The following is a 12,619-nucleotide window of genomic DNA, read 5'->3' on the forward strand; positions in this document are numbered from 1 at the left end:
AAAGTTCCAATGTGCACTGTCCTATGTGTTGTCTTGCCTATACAAATTGATGGTAGACTGCATTACACCAAACGTGCTGCAATTGTTATGCCTGTGCCCCGTGCTGCGAAGAAGCACAGGGCTGTGAAGAAGCACACTTGCAGCGAAGTGAGGTACGTAATAAAATGGTACAATTAGCGCTAGACAGTTGCACTGAGAACCATGTAATGTATTGGATAGATGGTAGCGTCGACATCTACACGTGAAGTGTATCATGACATATCAAATGGCAGAGAACGACACAGACATGTAGTACAAAACAGTAACTCTATTACATATGGCAGAGAACGACACAGACATGTAGTACAAACAGTAACTCTATTACATTGAAGCCCTCCCTCCAGCAAAATAGCTGCATCGATCAGAAGCTGCAGTAACAGTAACATAATTGCACCAAATCAAGTTTCGGGACTGAGGCCGTAGCGTCACGTAAATAATGAATTGTTGAATGCAGTTCCACCTCGACTACAACCGAGCTCGAGCTAAGCACTTGTACTGTGTGACGGGCCGATGCTCACACAGGGTGCAAATTCACAAAGGTAGAGTTCGAAGGCGAACGGCACACAAACACAGCACACCAGGCAGAAGGCTTGGCCCGTTTAACTCATTTGCTCCGTCGCGCGATAGAAAAAAACACCGCAGGACAGCGAATGCAAAAACTTACCTTGGCGTGGGTTGACACCGGCGTGAAGCGCGCATGGCCTATGGCTGCCGATCAAGCTAGGGACAAGTGGAGCTAGGGGCGTTCTTCTCCTCAGTACCTAGGCCAGTGGCCGTCTTTAGGGAGAAAAGTGCCTAAAACGGGCGTTTCAGGCTCTACCGAATGGCGGCGCTGCGGTCGCTCCCTGTAGCGGCCACGAAAACAAATGTCGCTCTGGCAGCCATGCCTGACCGACTGACCGACTACTACTGCTACTACGTCACTTTCTCTTGTGAGAGAGGCTCATAGACATCGCCATCGTTTTCAGGACGTCTTTTTGTTGTGTGTGTGTTTATGTGCTAGTTCTCCGCTGCGTACCGAAGGAACAGATCTTGCCGGGTACTGAAAATGTGTAAGTTACGAGCCTCAAGCCATGTATCGTTCGCGTTCTACTAAGTTCCCTGCCTGCGATCGCACTTTGCAAGTCGTCGAAGCACGGAGCACGCAAAACCTTCGTTTTTGCGATGCGTTCAGCATCGCGCACTCACACGCATTTTGCCAGTGCTTCGTCCCTCCCCCCCCCTCAAACGTACTCTTATTTGTTGCCTTGCATTCAAGCCTAAATAAACCACTCAAAGCAGTAGATTCAGTTTTGAGTGTGGTCCAGGGCTATTGTGTAAATAGACATACGCACCGGCAACTCCAAAGGAGATTTACAACCCTACACATTACTGTGGGTCTGCGCATTCTTTCCTGTTAGGGGTCCAGGTGCCACGGAAGAAACCCTTCGTCAATGTTTGTGAGTTACCGAGATTGTCGATGTCTACATTGCAGCGAACTCGGCGGGGTCGGATATGGAAGCTGGCAGCGAAGACGAGGGACCCTGCAATGTTGCCAGTCCGGTACGTCAAAACGTCGGTGATTGCTTTTAAACCAGCAGATTGTCATGTTCTGTGCTCGTACGCGAATTACACCGCGTCATATGTGGTGCAGGCTCGGTAAAACAAGGCGCGTAGCCAAAGCTCTGAATGTACGGTTTCTTGTCGCCGTTATTTGACTTCCCTAACAGCTGTTGTGATGGAATGCTCAGTTGCGAAAGTTCAGTTTCCGTGCATCCCGTTGTTCATGTTGCTCGGAATCGAAAAACTAAAGTCGCATTTAACTTATCTTCGATCGCGATTTACGTACGCCTTTGCGCAAGCTGCGGATGAGAACCTGTTGCAATCAAGAAATTTGATCCCAATCGAAAGTTCTTCGCATCGCTGGTAAATTTTCAAGTGTACTTGCCTTAATTCTCGTACTGATTTCGAGGTAGCGAGTTCGATTCCTACCGCGTTGGCCGCCTTTAGGGGTCGAAGATACAAGTGGTAAAAATTAATCCAGACATCTCCTTTATATATATGGCATGCCTGGTAATCAGATTGTGTTCTTGGCTAATATCCTAGGATTTAATTTAGTTGTGTGATAACTACTGGCAGGCAAGCATGAAACAAGAAAGGTGTGCTTGACTCCTGAGTCGCATTGCCAGTTGCATAAGATAACAAGGGTGCAATTAAAATAATACATCTGGTTAGAAAACAGTCACTTATTCCCAGTACGTGGGAATGAGGTGCTTATCGCAGCTGAAGTGCTGTGTACAATAGCCAAGGAATATTTGTGTTTCCTTCATGACATGCTTTCATGAAATTTCCATATTGTATTTGCTATGTGCTGCAGGATTTGCACTTCATGAATCGTTGTGTACAGTGCACATATATAAAAAAGTTGCCCTCCAAAACAGTGCTAACCACCATTGCACATGCTTGTCCTGCTCCTTTTCAATCATGTAATGGCACTTAATGTTATTAGACATTTAGTTTTGGTAACTGAACTTTCTGAATTGGCTCTATGAAAGAGATAGGAATGAGACGCACATTCATTCTACAACTTCAGAGCCGTGTAATAAGAAAAGAAGGGCATGGGTGGAGGATAGGAGCTGTGAAATTGTAGCTGATAAAATTAAATGAACTATACATGTGCATGTCCCAGCATGTGCTTATGCCCATTGAACACATGTTCTCATGTGGAGGTCACTTCTTTCTTTAGGTAATTTCTGGTTCGCTCTCTTGCTGACAAAACTGTTAATAATTGCCTTTCTTGCATACTTGCGAAATGACGACAGTACCTATCATCATCGATGGTTATACCGGCCAATGTTGCACGGTTGCTTTTGATCATGATTGGCCCTGATTGAATATCTTGATCATGATTGGCTAATTTAGTGAAAAACAGCCAGTCACAGTTGAAAAAATGTGTTCCTTCTGGGCTCAATTGTGATCAAGAGAGTGTACCGTGTGGCACTGGTATTACGTGCTCTGGTACAGCCACAACAGTATTCTGTGAATCACCGTACAAGAGGTGAGTATAGCTACATTTATGTCCACTGAGAAAATGGTGGAAATACAATATTTAAATGCTTCATTTTCACAGTATATCATGATACTGCTTCATGCTAGCCTATACCATAAACTAAAATATGCCTGTCATAGATTTATATGCTGGATGATATCTTCAAGGTCTGCTGATCGAAAACATTGCCTAGTTTTCTTATTTCTCCATTAGGCTGGTGTTGTCTCTGTAATTATGTTAATGGAACCCCGATTCTTTGCGTGCACAGTAATTAACTGTTACCGGTTGATGCAAGCAGTTCAAAATAATCGCCAATCGCACTGCAGCTTTGGAGATGAAGAAGGCGTGACTTGAAGCACACCGATTAGGTAGCACTATACGACATCTGCACGAGGATGACTGGTGCTCTCTTGGACGAGTCGCATGAAAAGGGCTATAGTTAATCATTCCTGGGACTCTCAAGGAATCGAGGCTTCAAACCATAATTGTGGAGCTGACAGCACTGATTTTACAAAAATGTCGCAGTATTTTCTTGTGAGGCACCCCTTTCAAAGGAATAAACCTAGGGAAGCTTTTATTTGCGGTTCCATTTTACGACAAGTTCCCTCATCGCTCACCTTGCACACAATTTTCTATTGATCTACAGTCCCCCGTGGCATCACCCGATTCAAACAACAACAGCGAAAGTGTGCACAGTCCGGCAGGCTCCGACAACGAGGATGGCAGTGGTCAGGAGAGTGGTCAAGAAGACGAGGACACCAACAACAACGAGGCGTCCAGGGACTCTGGCAGTGAGGGCCAGGGTGACAGTGCGGGCAGTGGGTCGGACAATGAAAAGAACAGTGACGCAGAAGTTCGCAGTTCTCCAAGCTCTCCTGCTGTGGAGAACAACAGTGCCACTGGTGACCAGTCAGCAGGAGAAGAAGAAAACGGTGAGCTAACTAGTCCCGAACGAGCAGTTTTCATACTTCGTCATGATAAGTGGCTGAGGCAGATTCAAGTGTGCTTCTTAATATTATTTATTTTTGGGCTTGTCAAAACTCTGTTCTCACTGAGGCTGATTTTTCTGGTATTCTGTAAGTGTAACTTACTGATCCAGCTTAGGCAGACGCCCATCTTTTGAGTCTTCTTAAATATGTCTCCATTGGCAGGGAAACATTTGAGAACTTCTCTGTGTTGGTTCTGCTGTTTTAACCTTATTGGGGAAGGGGTGTGTTTCATGGCAGGTTACATTACAGGAAGTGCAACACAGGCCTGTGGCATTGCTATCTCATACGCAGTGTGCAAGCCTGTTTGCAAGTTATGGGTTAAGCCTGTTATTTTAGATCTTTTGTGTTTGTGGTGCTGTTACAGTTGGTATTACAGAGCCTTGGTCACTGTTCATTCTTTGTGTCGAATTTAACTCGTTCTCTTAGTCATACACAATCCTGTAAAGCCCGTTTTTCTTTCTTACCAATCCACCCATAGGCGTTCCTGCTCAGTTGTCACTGTCTGACAGTGACAATGGGTGTGCTCATGTGTGTACGTGTGTCATTGTGCAAGTATTTACAGAGAGCTAAAATGCACGAATTTGTGGAAAGGAACTTTTTGGTAGCCCACTCATAATGTTCACTTTCACGAGAACATTGTATCGCACATTTATCATGTTCTGTTGTCCTGACAATGCGCTCAAGGCACTAGTGAATTGTTTTAATAGTTTTAATTAAGCTTGTTATGACTGCTGTTTTATTAGCTTGTGGATTTGTTGTTTTTGTTGCCAGAACAAGGAGACGATGGCCGGGAAAGCCGACAGAGTTCTACCTCGGGTGCAGGCGGTGAGCAGGGGCAGCAGAGCAGGCACAGTCAGACAGTGGACAGCAGCAAGATGACGACGACGAGGCACCATCATTACATGACAGCCCGCCTGCAAGCCCAAGCCCTTCAAACACTGGTGCTGAAGAGAGAAGTAGTGCACCATCATCTCCTGTGAGGCAAGTTTAAACAGCCTAGCTATTTACTTACTTATTTCAGAAACCCACCCAGGCCAGAAGGCATTATTGCGGAAGAGAATTGTCATCACAGCCACCCATTCCCTTTCCTCCAGAAGAGAGATCGAACAACAATAAGCAGCAGAAGGAAACATGCACATTGTTGTCTCTCATAATCTACTTCACATCTAAATGGCATACTGGTGCAAGACAGCTGGAAAAGAAGATTTATTGCACGCGTGCAAACCTGCGTCGTGATTCACTTGTCAGTCATTTTACCTCTGCCCGCTTCATTCAGGGCAGAACGTTTAATGTTTGGGAACACGTGACCATGCAAGCCACAATCACAATTGTGTATGCTTTTGCTATCGCTTAGATGAGTAGACAAAGTGCAGGACAGGGCACAGTGCTGGTTTCTAAAAGTGTTAGCAACTTCAACTTCCCTTGCACCACAGAACACCATATGTACATATATGATTTTAATTGAGGGTGTGAGCATCTGACGAACAGAGTGTACAACAAAATCCGTGCGACAAGTGGGAGTCATTGCTGATATCGCTGAACTCTGAGGACCAGCTCCGGCTGGTGGAAAGAGTACGGCGTTGGCTACATGCCATGGCTACCTGGAAGAAAAAAGTTACCCACCTCTGGGCAAAGGCAGCACGCACCTGGTTCTAAAATAGTCTAATTCTCTCTGTCTACCGAGAGCTAGGCAGCAAAGGATGACTTGCTGTGAGCAACTGAAATCGGCATTTTCATGTGCACTCCACAGCCTACTGCTAATATAGTGGCCACAATGTAAAGAAGTTGGGAATTTCTTATTCACTACTGCCAGTATCTGGATTACCAGGAAGAACACAATCCTGGAATTACAGCCACATACGAGGAACTACAACTCTTGAGAATTCAAGGCCTAGCTAAAGCTCCGTAATGTGACTCTGAATTACGTAATATGAGCACGACAAGACCGACTGTACAGTATATCAAGATTTAATTACTTAGTATTGAGCACTTGCTGGAAAATGCTCAAAGGATCATCCTGCTGTCCTATGTTTGTTTCAGTGGTGAATATGATGGCCTAAAATAAAATTGCTACTTTAACTGCATCGATTTCAATTTTGTGGGGTTCTGTTGTTGAAGGGGCTAAGTAAACATGGTGCAGCTTTTTTTTTTTCCTCTTCTATGACTTCATTTTTTTTTCCTCTTTGCATTTTTCGCTACGAACATCTGTGAAATGTGCAGGAGAAATTCTGAGGATGAAAAAGACTCCGACCAGGAGGATGCAAAAGAAGCAGGATCAGACAAAGAGGAAGATGACTCGGACAAGGAAGACTCCGACAAGGACGAGGACAAGGATGACAGTGACAATGAGTAAGTGCACGGTAGTGATTACTTTAAATGCATTTCCCATTCAAAAGCTTTAAAGTTCAAAGGAACTATACGTGCATACACACTGAAAACATGATTCATGTGAAAAAACATCAGTCATGAAAACATCGTTTAAATAAAGTTTTGCCTGTGTGTCAATTTGCAGGTCAAAGGTTGGAGAACTAATCGCAAACATCTTCGGTGACAGTGACGATGAATCTGAATTTGAGGTGAGTCTGGTTTGTTGCTGCTAGATACACCTCGTCTGCTGTCACTTGCTTCAAACCATAATTTATCCTTGTTGTGAACATGCTGTACTTTTGGGAAATGATTTTAAGGACCAGCTGTATTCAAAATTGTTTGCACTTCAGTTGCATTTTGTTAAATAATCACTTAAATGCTTTTTTTTTTTCTTTTTTCGATTATGTGAGCGGTCAGGCTACAACTTGAGTAGATCATTCGCACCGTAATTAATGCTAAGCACCTTTTATCAAGGGAGCTAAGAGCGATTAGAAGTAACACTTCTCCCAAGCTACACTTTTTCTCCTCAGCTTCCTCAATGAGTGATCAGAGCTAAGCTCTGTTTTTCGCAATACTCCGTGTTTGTCTGATTGATCTCTGCTCCACCAGGTGCCACCACAAACCCACTGCTTGCATTTTCTCCTTCAGTACAAACGCTACAAAGCCAGTCACATCGGTCACACAGGTGACGTCCCAAAACAGCGCCATATCTTGAAACAGGAGCAGCTGAAAAATTGGTGTGGCTGTGCGCTGTGATCAGTAACAATATGCATGTTTAAAAAGCTTATAATTAATTAGACACTTTATGCAGAGTGCTTAAATTGGTCTGTAATTATGCTGCAACCTCAGTGGGTTTGTAAAAGATCGTCACAACTATTTTAGGGTCCCTTTAGGGAAGTAGAGCACTGTAACTACTGTGAAATACTGAGGTCATGAGTTAGCTTTGTGTACGTAATGGTGCTAAGATGGTCTTAATACATACTACATGTATATTGATAAGCCAGAGCCTATGTGAACATGCTTTTTTTTTTTCTTCTTGCTCAGGGCTTTGGAAATGAAGACCTGGTTAGCACGAAAAAGAAAAAGGAAAAGGCAAAGAAAGCAAAAGCAAGGAAGGGTATGCATTTAGTTTTGTTGTAATAATTGTTGTAGATTAGGACACTGTGGGCATTGTGGTTAGTAGCAGGTGGCGAGACAACAACCGCTTCCTTTGTGTGTACAGCTCAGACCACTTATAACGTAACCGCTTACAGTGCAGTACCGGCTATAATGCGGTTTTTTCTGACTCCCATACGCATACCGAGATGAAAGACCGGTTATAATGCGGCTGCCAGGGTGCGGAGATGCGGCGGCGGGGGAGAGAGCGGCGACGGCATTACAAAGGAGGAGGGGACGCGGAACGAACGAACAAGGAGCGGGGGGAGAAAAAAAAAAGGGATGGCTGTGGGGGACAGCAGCCCGGCGCAGGTGCGTGGTGTGCCGACGGAGAAGCCTTTGCCCCCTTCGGCCGCTTGACATGCGTGCTTCGTCGTAGAGCGCAGATATCGCGCGTGCAACCTCGATTCCCCCGCAAGTAACAATGCTTTGAGACGCGATTGAGCTTTTTTGCCACCAACAGGCGGACTTACAAGCTTGAAAAGACTTTTTCAGGATAGTTGCCGCGGCTGTTCTCCCGATCACGAACCGAAACTTCGTTTCACGCGTGATGCCCTCGGTTTAGCTCGCGAGTGCGTATCTCTTCTACTCCCGATCTCCGTGTTGCCTAGGGCAAGCTTCTCGCGGTGGCATGCCAAGTTTGCAACGCGCACGCTAGGCCTAAAGAGCGCTAGCTGCCATGTCGGCGGCCGCGGACTACAGAAGTTGCGGTTTGGTGCGACGTCAATGAAACATTTTGCAATTGTTGCATTTAGAAGGGGTGACTTACATCTTTTACGAAAACGCGGGCGTGCGTGTGAAACACTCGAGTGGTGGTTTGTGGTCGCCACCGTTTTCGACATCGTGGACGCGCAGTGTGTTACCGCGGCAACTTCCCGTGACGGCGCATTTTTTCTGTGTTCGTTAAGTCGGCACCGCAGGTCCGCGGACGCTAACAGTTCAACATTTTCAAATGTAAGCAGATGCAAACTTACGCCCCAGTCGCATGCCGCGATAGTCGGAATCGCGCGCCTGCCTGTTGGTCATGTTTTGTACACGTGCAACCTTTCAAAAATGTTGTTTTGGTTATAGTGCGGTACCGCTTATAGTGCGGATATTCGCGACTCCGGTGACTTACGTTATAAGCGGTCTATGCTGTATGTGCTCGTGATGGAACTGTGCTTTTTTTCCGGACTGCTACTGCCTTCTAGTGTCAAAAATTAAAGCCAGAGTCCACGGCTATTGGCTAATTTCAGCATTGTGAACTGCATAGTTACTGTGGCCACCGCAGGATGCTGCGATGTGCCTGTGCTGCACTCTATGGTGCTAGAATTAAATCAGCGAGGTCATTATCACTCTGAAGGTAAGCCGCGCATTCAAAGAAAAAAAAAAAAAAGCTCAAGGTCATGACGCATGCTGACGAAGAGAGGTAGCTTCTTGCCTCCATTTCGTCCACCCCTGCGTAGCTTTCAGCGCACTCGCTGGTACAAAAGGAAAGTGCTTAAAGGGGTCATGAAGCACCCCTGGGGCTTGTTGAAAAAACACATCCTGTGGAAAGCTGACACGGCTATGAACTGCTCTGCCAAATATTACAGTCATGCGCGCCGCGTAAAGGCCACAAGCGGAGCACGAAGTTGCCGTTTCCTCAGGCGCCCTCTTTTCAAACAGAGGCCGGTTCTCACTCTCGTCAGTGGGCGGGGCGTCTGCACGTTGACGTTGCGGATCTGCCAGTTTACGTCGCAAGAGACACAGCATGCTTATTGGCCGATAGCCGACGTAAATTGAGAGCGCCGTTCGGATCAGATGCGCTTCTTGCCGCGGGGTGCCGCCACTTGCCGGCGCCGCACTCCTCAGTACACGGTAGCCGCACTCGCGCAAGCGAATCACAGCGGTAGAGCGATCGCGTTTCATGACGTGCGCTGACGTAACTTCTTTTCCCCGTGCCATCCCTCCCTGTCTAGCTTCCAGTGCGCTCGTCGGCACGAGAAAAGAGAGAAAGCGCTGGGAGCGTGCGCCAAACCCCCGTAACTCCGCTGATTCTTGAAGGATTCGAGAAATTTTTGCGGCAATCGATTCGGGAGGCAGTAAACTCCGATACTGAGGTCATTAGATCATTACTTGGAAAAGTGGTTCATGACCCCTTTAAAGCGTGCAATAAATTCCTGTAACTCCGCTCGTACTTGACGGATTCTAAAAATTCTTGCGGCTGTTGATTCGGGAGGCAATAAACTTGTTTAATGAAGTCGTTCGATGATTACTTGGAAAAGTGTTGCAGGGTCCCTTAAAGGGGTCATGAACCACTTTTCCAAGTAATGGTCTAATGGCCTCAGTATCGGAGTGTACTGCCTCCCGAATCGATTGCCGCAAAAATTTCTCGAATCCGTAAAGAATCAGCGGAGTTACGGGGGTTTGGCGCACGCTCCCAGCGCTTTCTCCCTTTTCTCGTGCCGACGAGCGCACTGGAAGCTAGACAGGGAGGGATGGCATGGGGGAAAGAAGTTACGCCAGCGCGCGTCATGAAACGCGATCGCTCTCCCGCTGTGATTCGCTGCGCGAGTGCGGCTACCGTGTACTGAGGAGTGCGGCGCCGGCAAGTGCGCGGCACCCGCGGCAAGAAGCGCATCTGATCCGAACGCCGCTCTCGATTTACGTCGGCTATCGGCCAATAAGCATGCTATGTCTCTTGCGACGTACAGCGGACAGACGCCCCGCCCACCGACGAGAGTGAGAACCGGCCTCTGTTTGAAAAGAGGGTGCCTGGGGAAACGGCAATCTTCGCGCTCCGCTTGTGGCCATTACGCGGCGCCGCTACGACTGTAATATTTGGCAGAGCAGTTCATAGCCGTGTCAGCTTTCCGCAGGATGCGTTTTTTCAATCAGCCCAAGGGGTGCTTCATGACCCCTTTAAAAGAACCCTTCTGTCTTTCCTGCGGAGCACAGTGCTTTCTGACAGCGAGGAGGAGAGGAGGAGGACAATGAGGACAAGGAGGAAGAGAAGGCAGCTGACTCTGACGAGGATGAGGACAAGGACATGGAGGTTTCAGCCGAGCCAGAGGACCTCGGGGCTGATGAAAGCTGAGCAGCCTGCTCCAGTTCCAGCTAGCCAAGCTGTGCCAGATGTGTCTAGCTCCGACGATGAACTTGAACCTGACAGCCGCCGCTCACGGTGCGTAGATGCGAATGTATTCATTCATTCCTGTTCCGGCTTTATGGCACATGCACCTTTTTTGCATTGTGCATGTAATCCAGCAGGTTTATACAGGTTCATTGATCCACGCTAAATATCACTGCGCACATGGTTGTGCCAGAGTAGTTGTTGTCGTACATGTTTTAAAAAAACTCGCTTTCAATGTTAAATCATGACATCATCAGCAGAATCGTTGGCATTTCAATATGTTTGCTAGCGACAAGGATTAGTGTACTTATCTTTTGCGTATAAAGACATTATTTTAATAAAATATTATCCCTTTTGCAACATGCACGAGCTATTGATAAGTTAGATTTTCGATGAGGACGAAAATGTACTGAGGCCCGTGTACTTAGATTTAAGTGCACGTTAAAGAACCTCAGGCGATCGAAATTTCCGGAGCCCTGCACTACAGCATCTCATAATCATATCGTGGTTTTGGGACGTTAAGACCCCAGATATTATTATTATTATTAATAAATTACAAATTTTAGTTGGCGGAATACTAAATGATGATAATCCACTCTGCATTTAAACTGGGACAAAAAGGAGGAATGCTGTTCCTTTTTTTTCTTTGCACACAGATTTTTTGATGGTCGGTGTTAGTGAAAGGATACCTACTTTAGAAGCCATACTCTGCAAAAACAGGCTTCAGTACACGATTTATAAACTTATAATTGCTCTATTCATATGGATTTACAATTACATTTGACAAATTCTGGCACATTGCTGGTTTTGGGTCATCCAATTACCTTTTTCTTTTCTGACCGTTGATAGCGACAATCGTGCACAATGGCACCAAAATAATTTAAAGAATTACCAGAGCATTAATTACTTACATGTGTAAGATCTGCTGTTTGTGTCTTTGGTCCCAATACCACTAACAAGGATTTAACAAACTACTTTTAGGTATGACAAAGTAATTTTCTTGCTTCTTCTCTACTGGTATCAGCATGTAACACATATATGTTTATTATGAATATGTGATATGGTGAAGGTATTTTTGTGTCGGTGGGATTTTGTTATGACGAGGTTCTATGGTATAGCTTGTCAATCTTATGTGTGTGCGTCAAAACTGGTTACAAGCACATAAAAGTTCTGTTACATCTTAAGATTGTTCTTTTGCTATTTCAGAAATTCTGATTTCATGTCAGACTTCGATATTATGATGGCCAAGAAGAAAGAGGAAAACTCTCGGCGGAGGAAACGAAAAGATGTCGACATCATTAGCGACACTGATGATATCATAGTTGAAATAATTAAGGAAATGAAAGCTGCTGCAGAGGTTAGTGAGTGCCATTTATCATTTTTACAGCTGGCTTTGTAACATCTGCTAGTATTTCAATGTCTGGGTTGGTTCATTAGACCGCAAGTCAGTTAGAATGTCTGGCATACTCTCAGTGTCTTTGATAATGTACTGATAAAGAGGTAAAGTGAAATGTGAGATTTTCTCTGTATGAAATGAGTTTAACACTTCATTTCCACTCATATTTGCTCATAATGAAGGACATATTATGAAGGAACCATCTATGGTATTTTTAACGAAAACATTTTTTTAGGGACTTTTGTTTGCACAAGCTAAAAAGCTTGAAAAACCACATGTTTGTCTCTCAGTTGGTGCCATGCAGTTGTTGACTTAGACAAGTGAAGGCCTTGTCAAGCTTTTTTCAGTGGTCTTAGCACTGTTTGTTGACTGTCAGAATGCCTGCTGGTGGGAGAGGTGTCAAGTCATTGCATCTTTAGAACTGTAGCAGAACCTGTCAATATCAATGTGCTGTACCATATTGTCACATGGTCGTGACGTCGACGAAGACAACAGGCAGCACGTCCGAGATGAAACTGTTTATTTGGCCGAACTTGTGGCCGAGAAACTGA

The 12,619-nt window shown here is 45.5% G+C and overlaps 1 protein-coding gene across 1 annotated transcript; it reads left to right on the plus strand.

Moving 5' to 3' along the window:
* Positions 1 to 922: 922 nt before the first annotated feature.
* On the plus strand, positions 923 to 12,029 carry LOC119386218 (protein IWS1 homolog; the record flags this gene model as incomplete). Its single annotated transcript, XM_049414259.1, is given in 9 exon segments — positions 923 to 971; positions 1,514 to 1,581; positions 3,714 to 3,999; positions 4,828 to 5,032; positions 6,277 to 6,405; positions 6,569 to 6,632; positions 7,468 to 7,540; positions 10,498 to 10,723; positions 11,879 to 12,029. Coding segments are annotated over 9 exon segments (1,251 nt in total), but the record flags the coding sequence as incomplete, so codon positions are not given.
* Positions 12,030 to 12,619: the final 590 nt, after the last annotated feature.

Source organism: Rhipicephalus sanguineus, chromosome 3 (genome assembly GCF_013339695.2).
Source record: "Rhipicephalus sanguineus isolate Rsan-2018 chromosome 3, BIME_Rsan_1.4, whole genome shotgun sequence".
Taxonomy (NCBI): domain Eukaryota; kingdom Metazoa; phylum Arthropoda; class Arachnida; order Ixodida; family Ixodidae; genus Rhipicephalus; species Rhipicephalus sanguineus.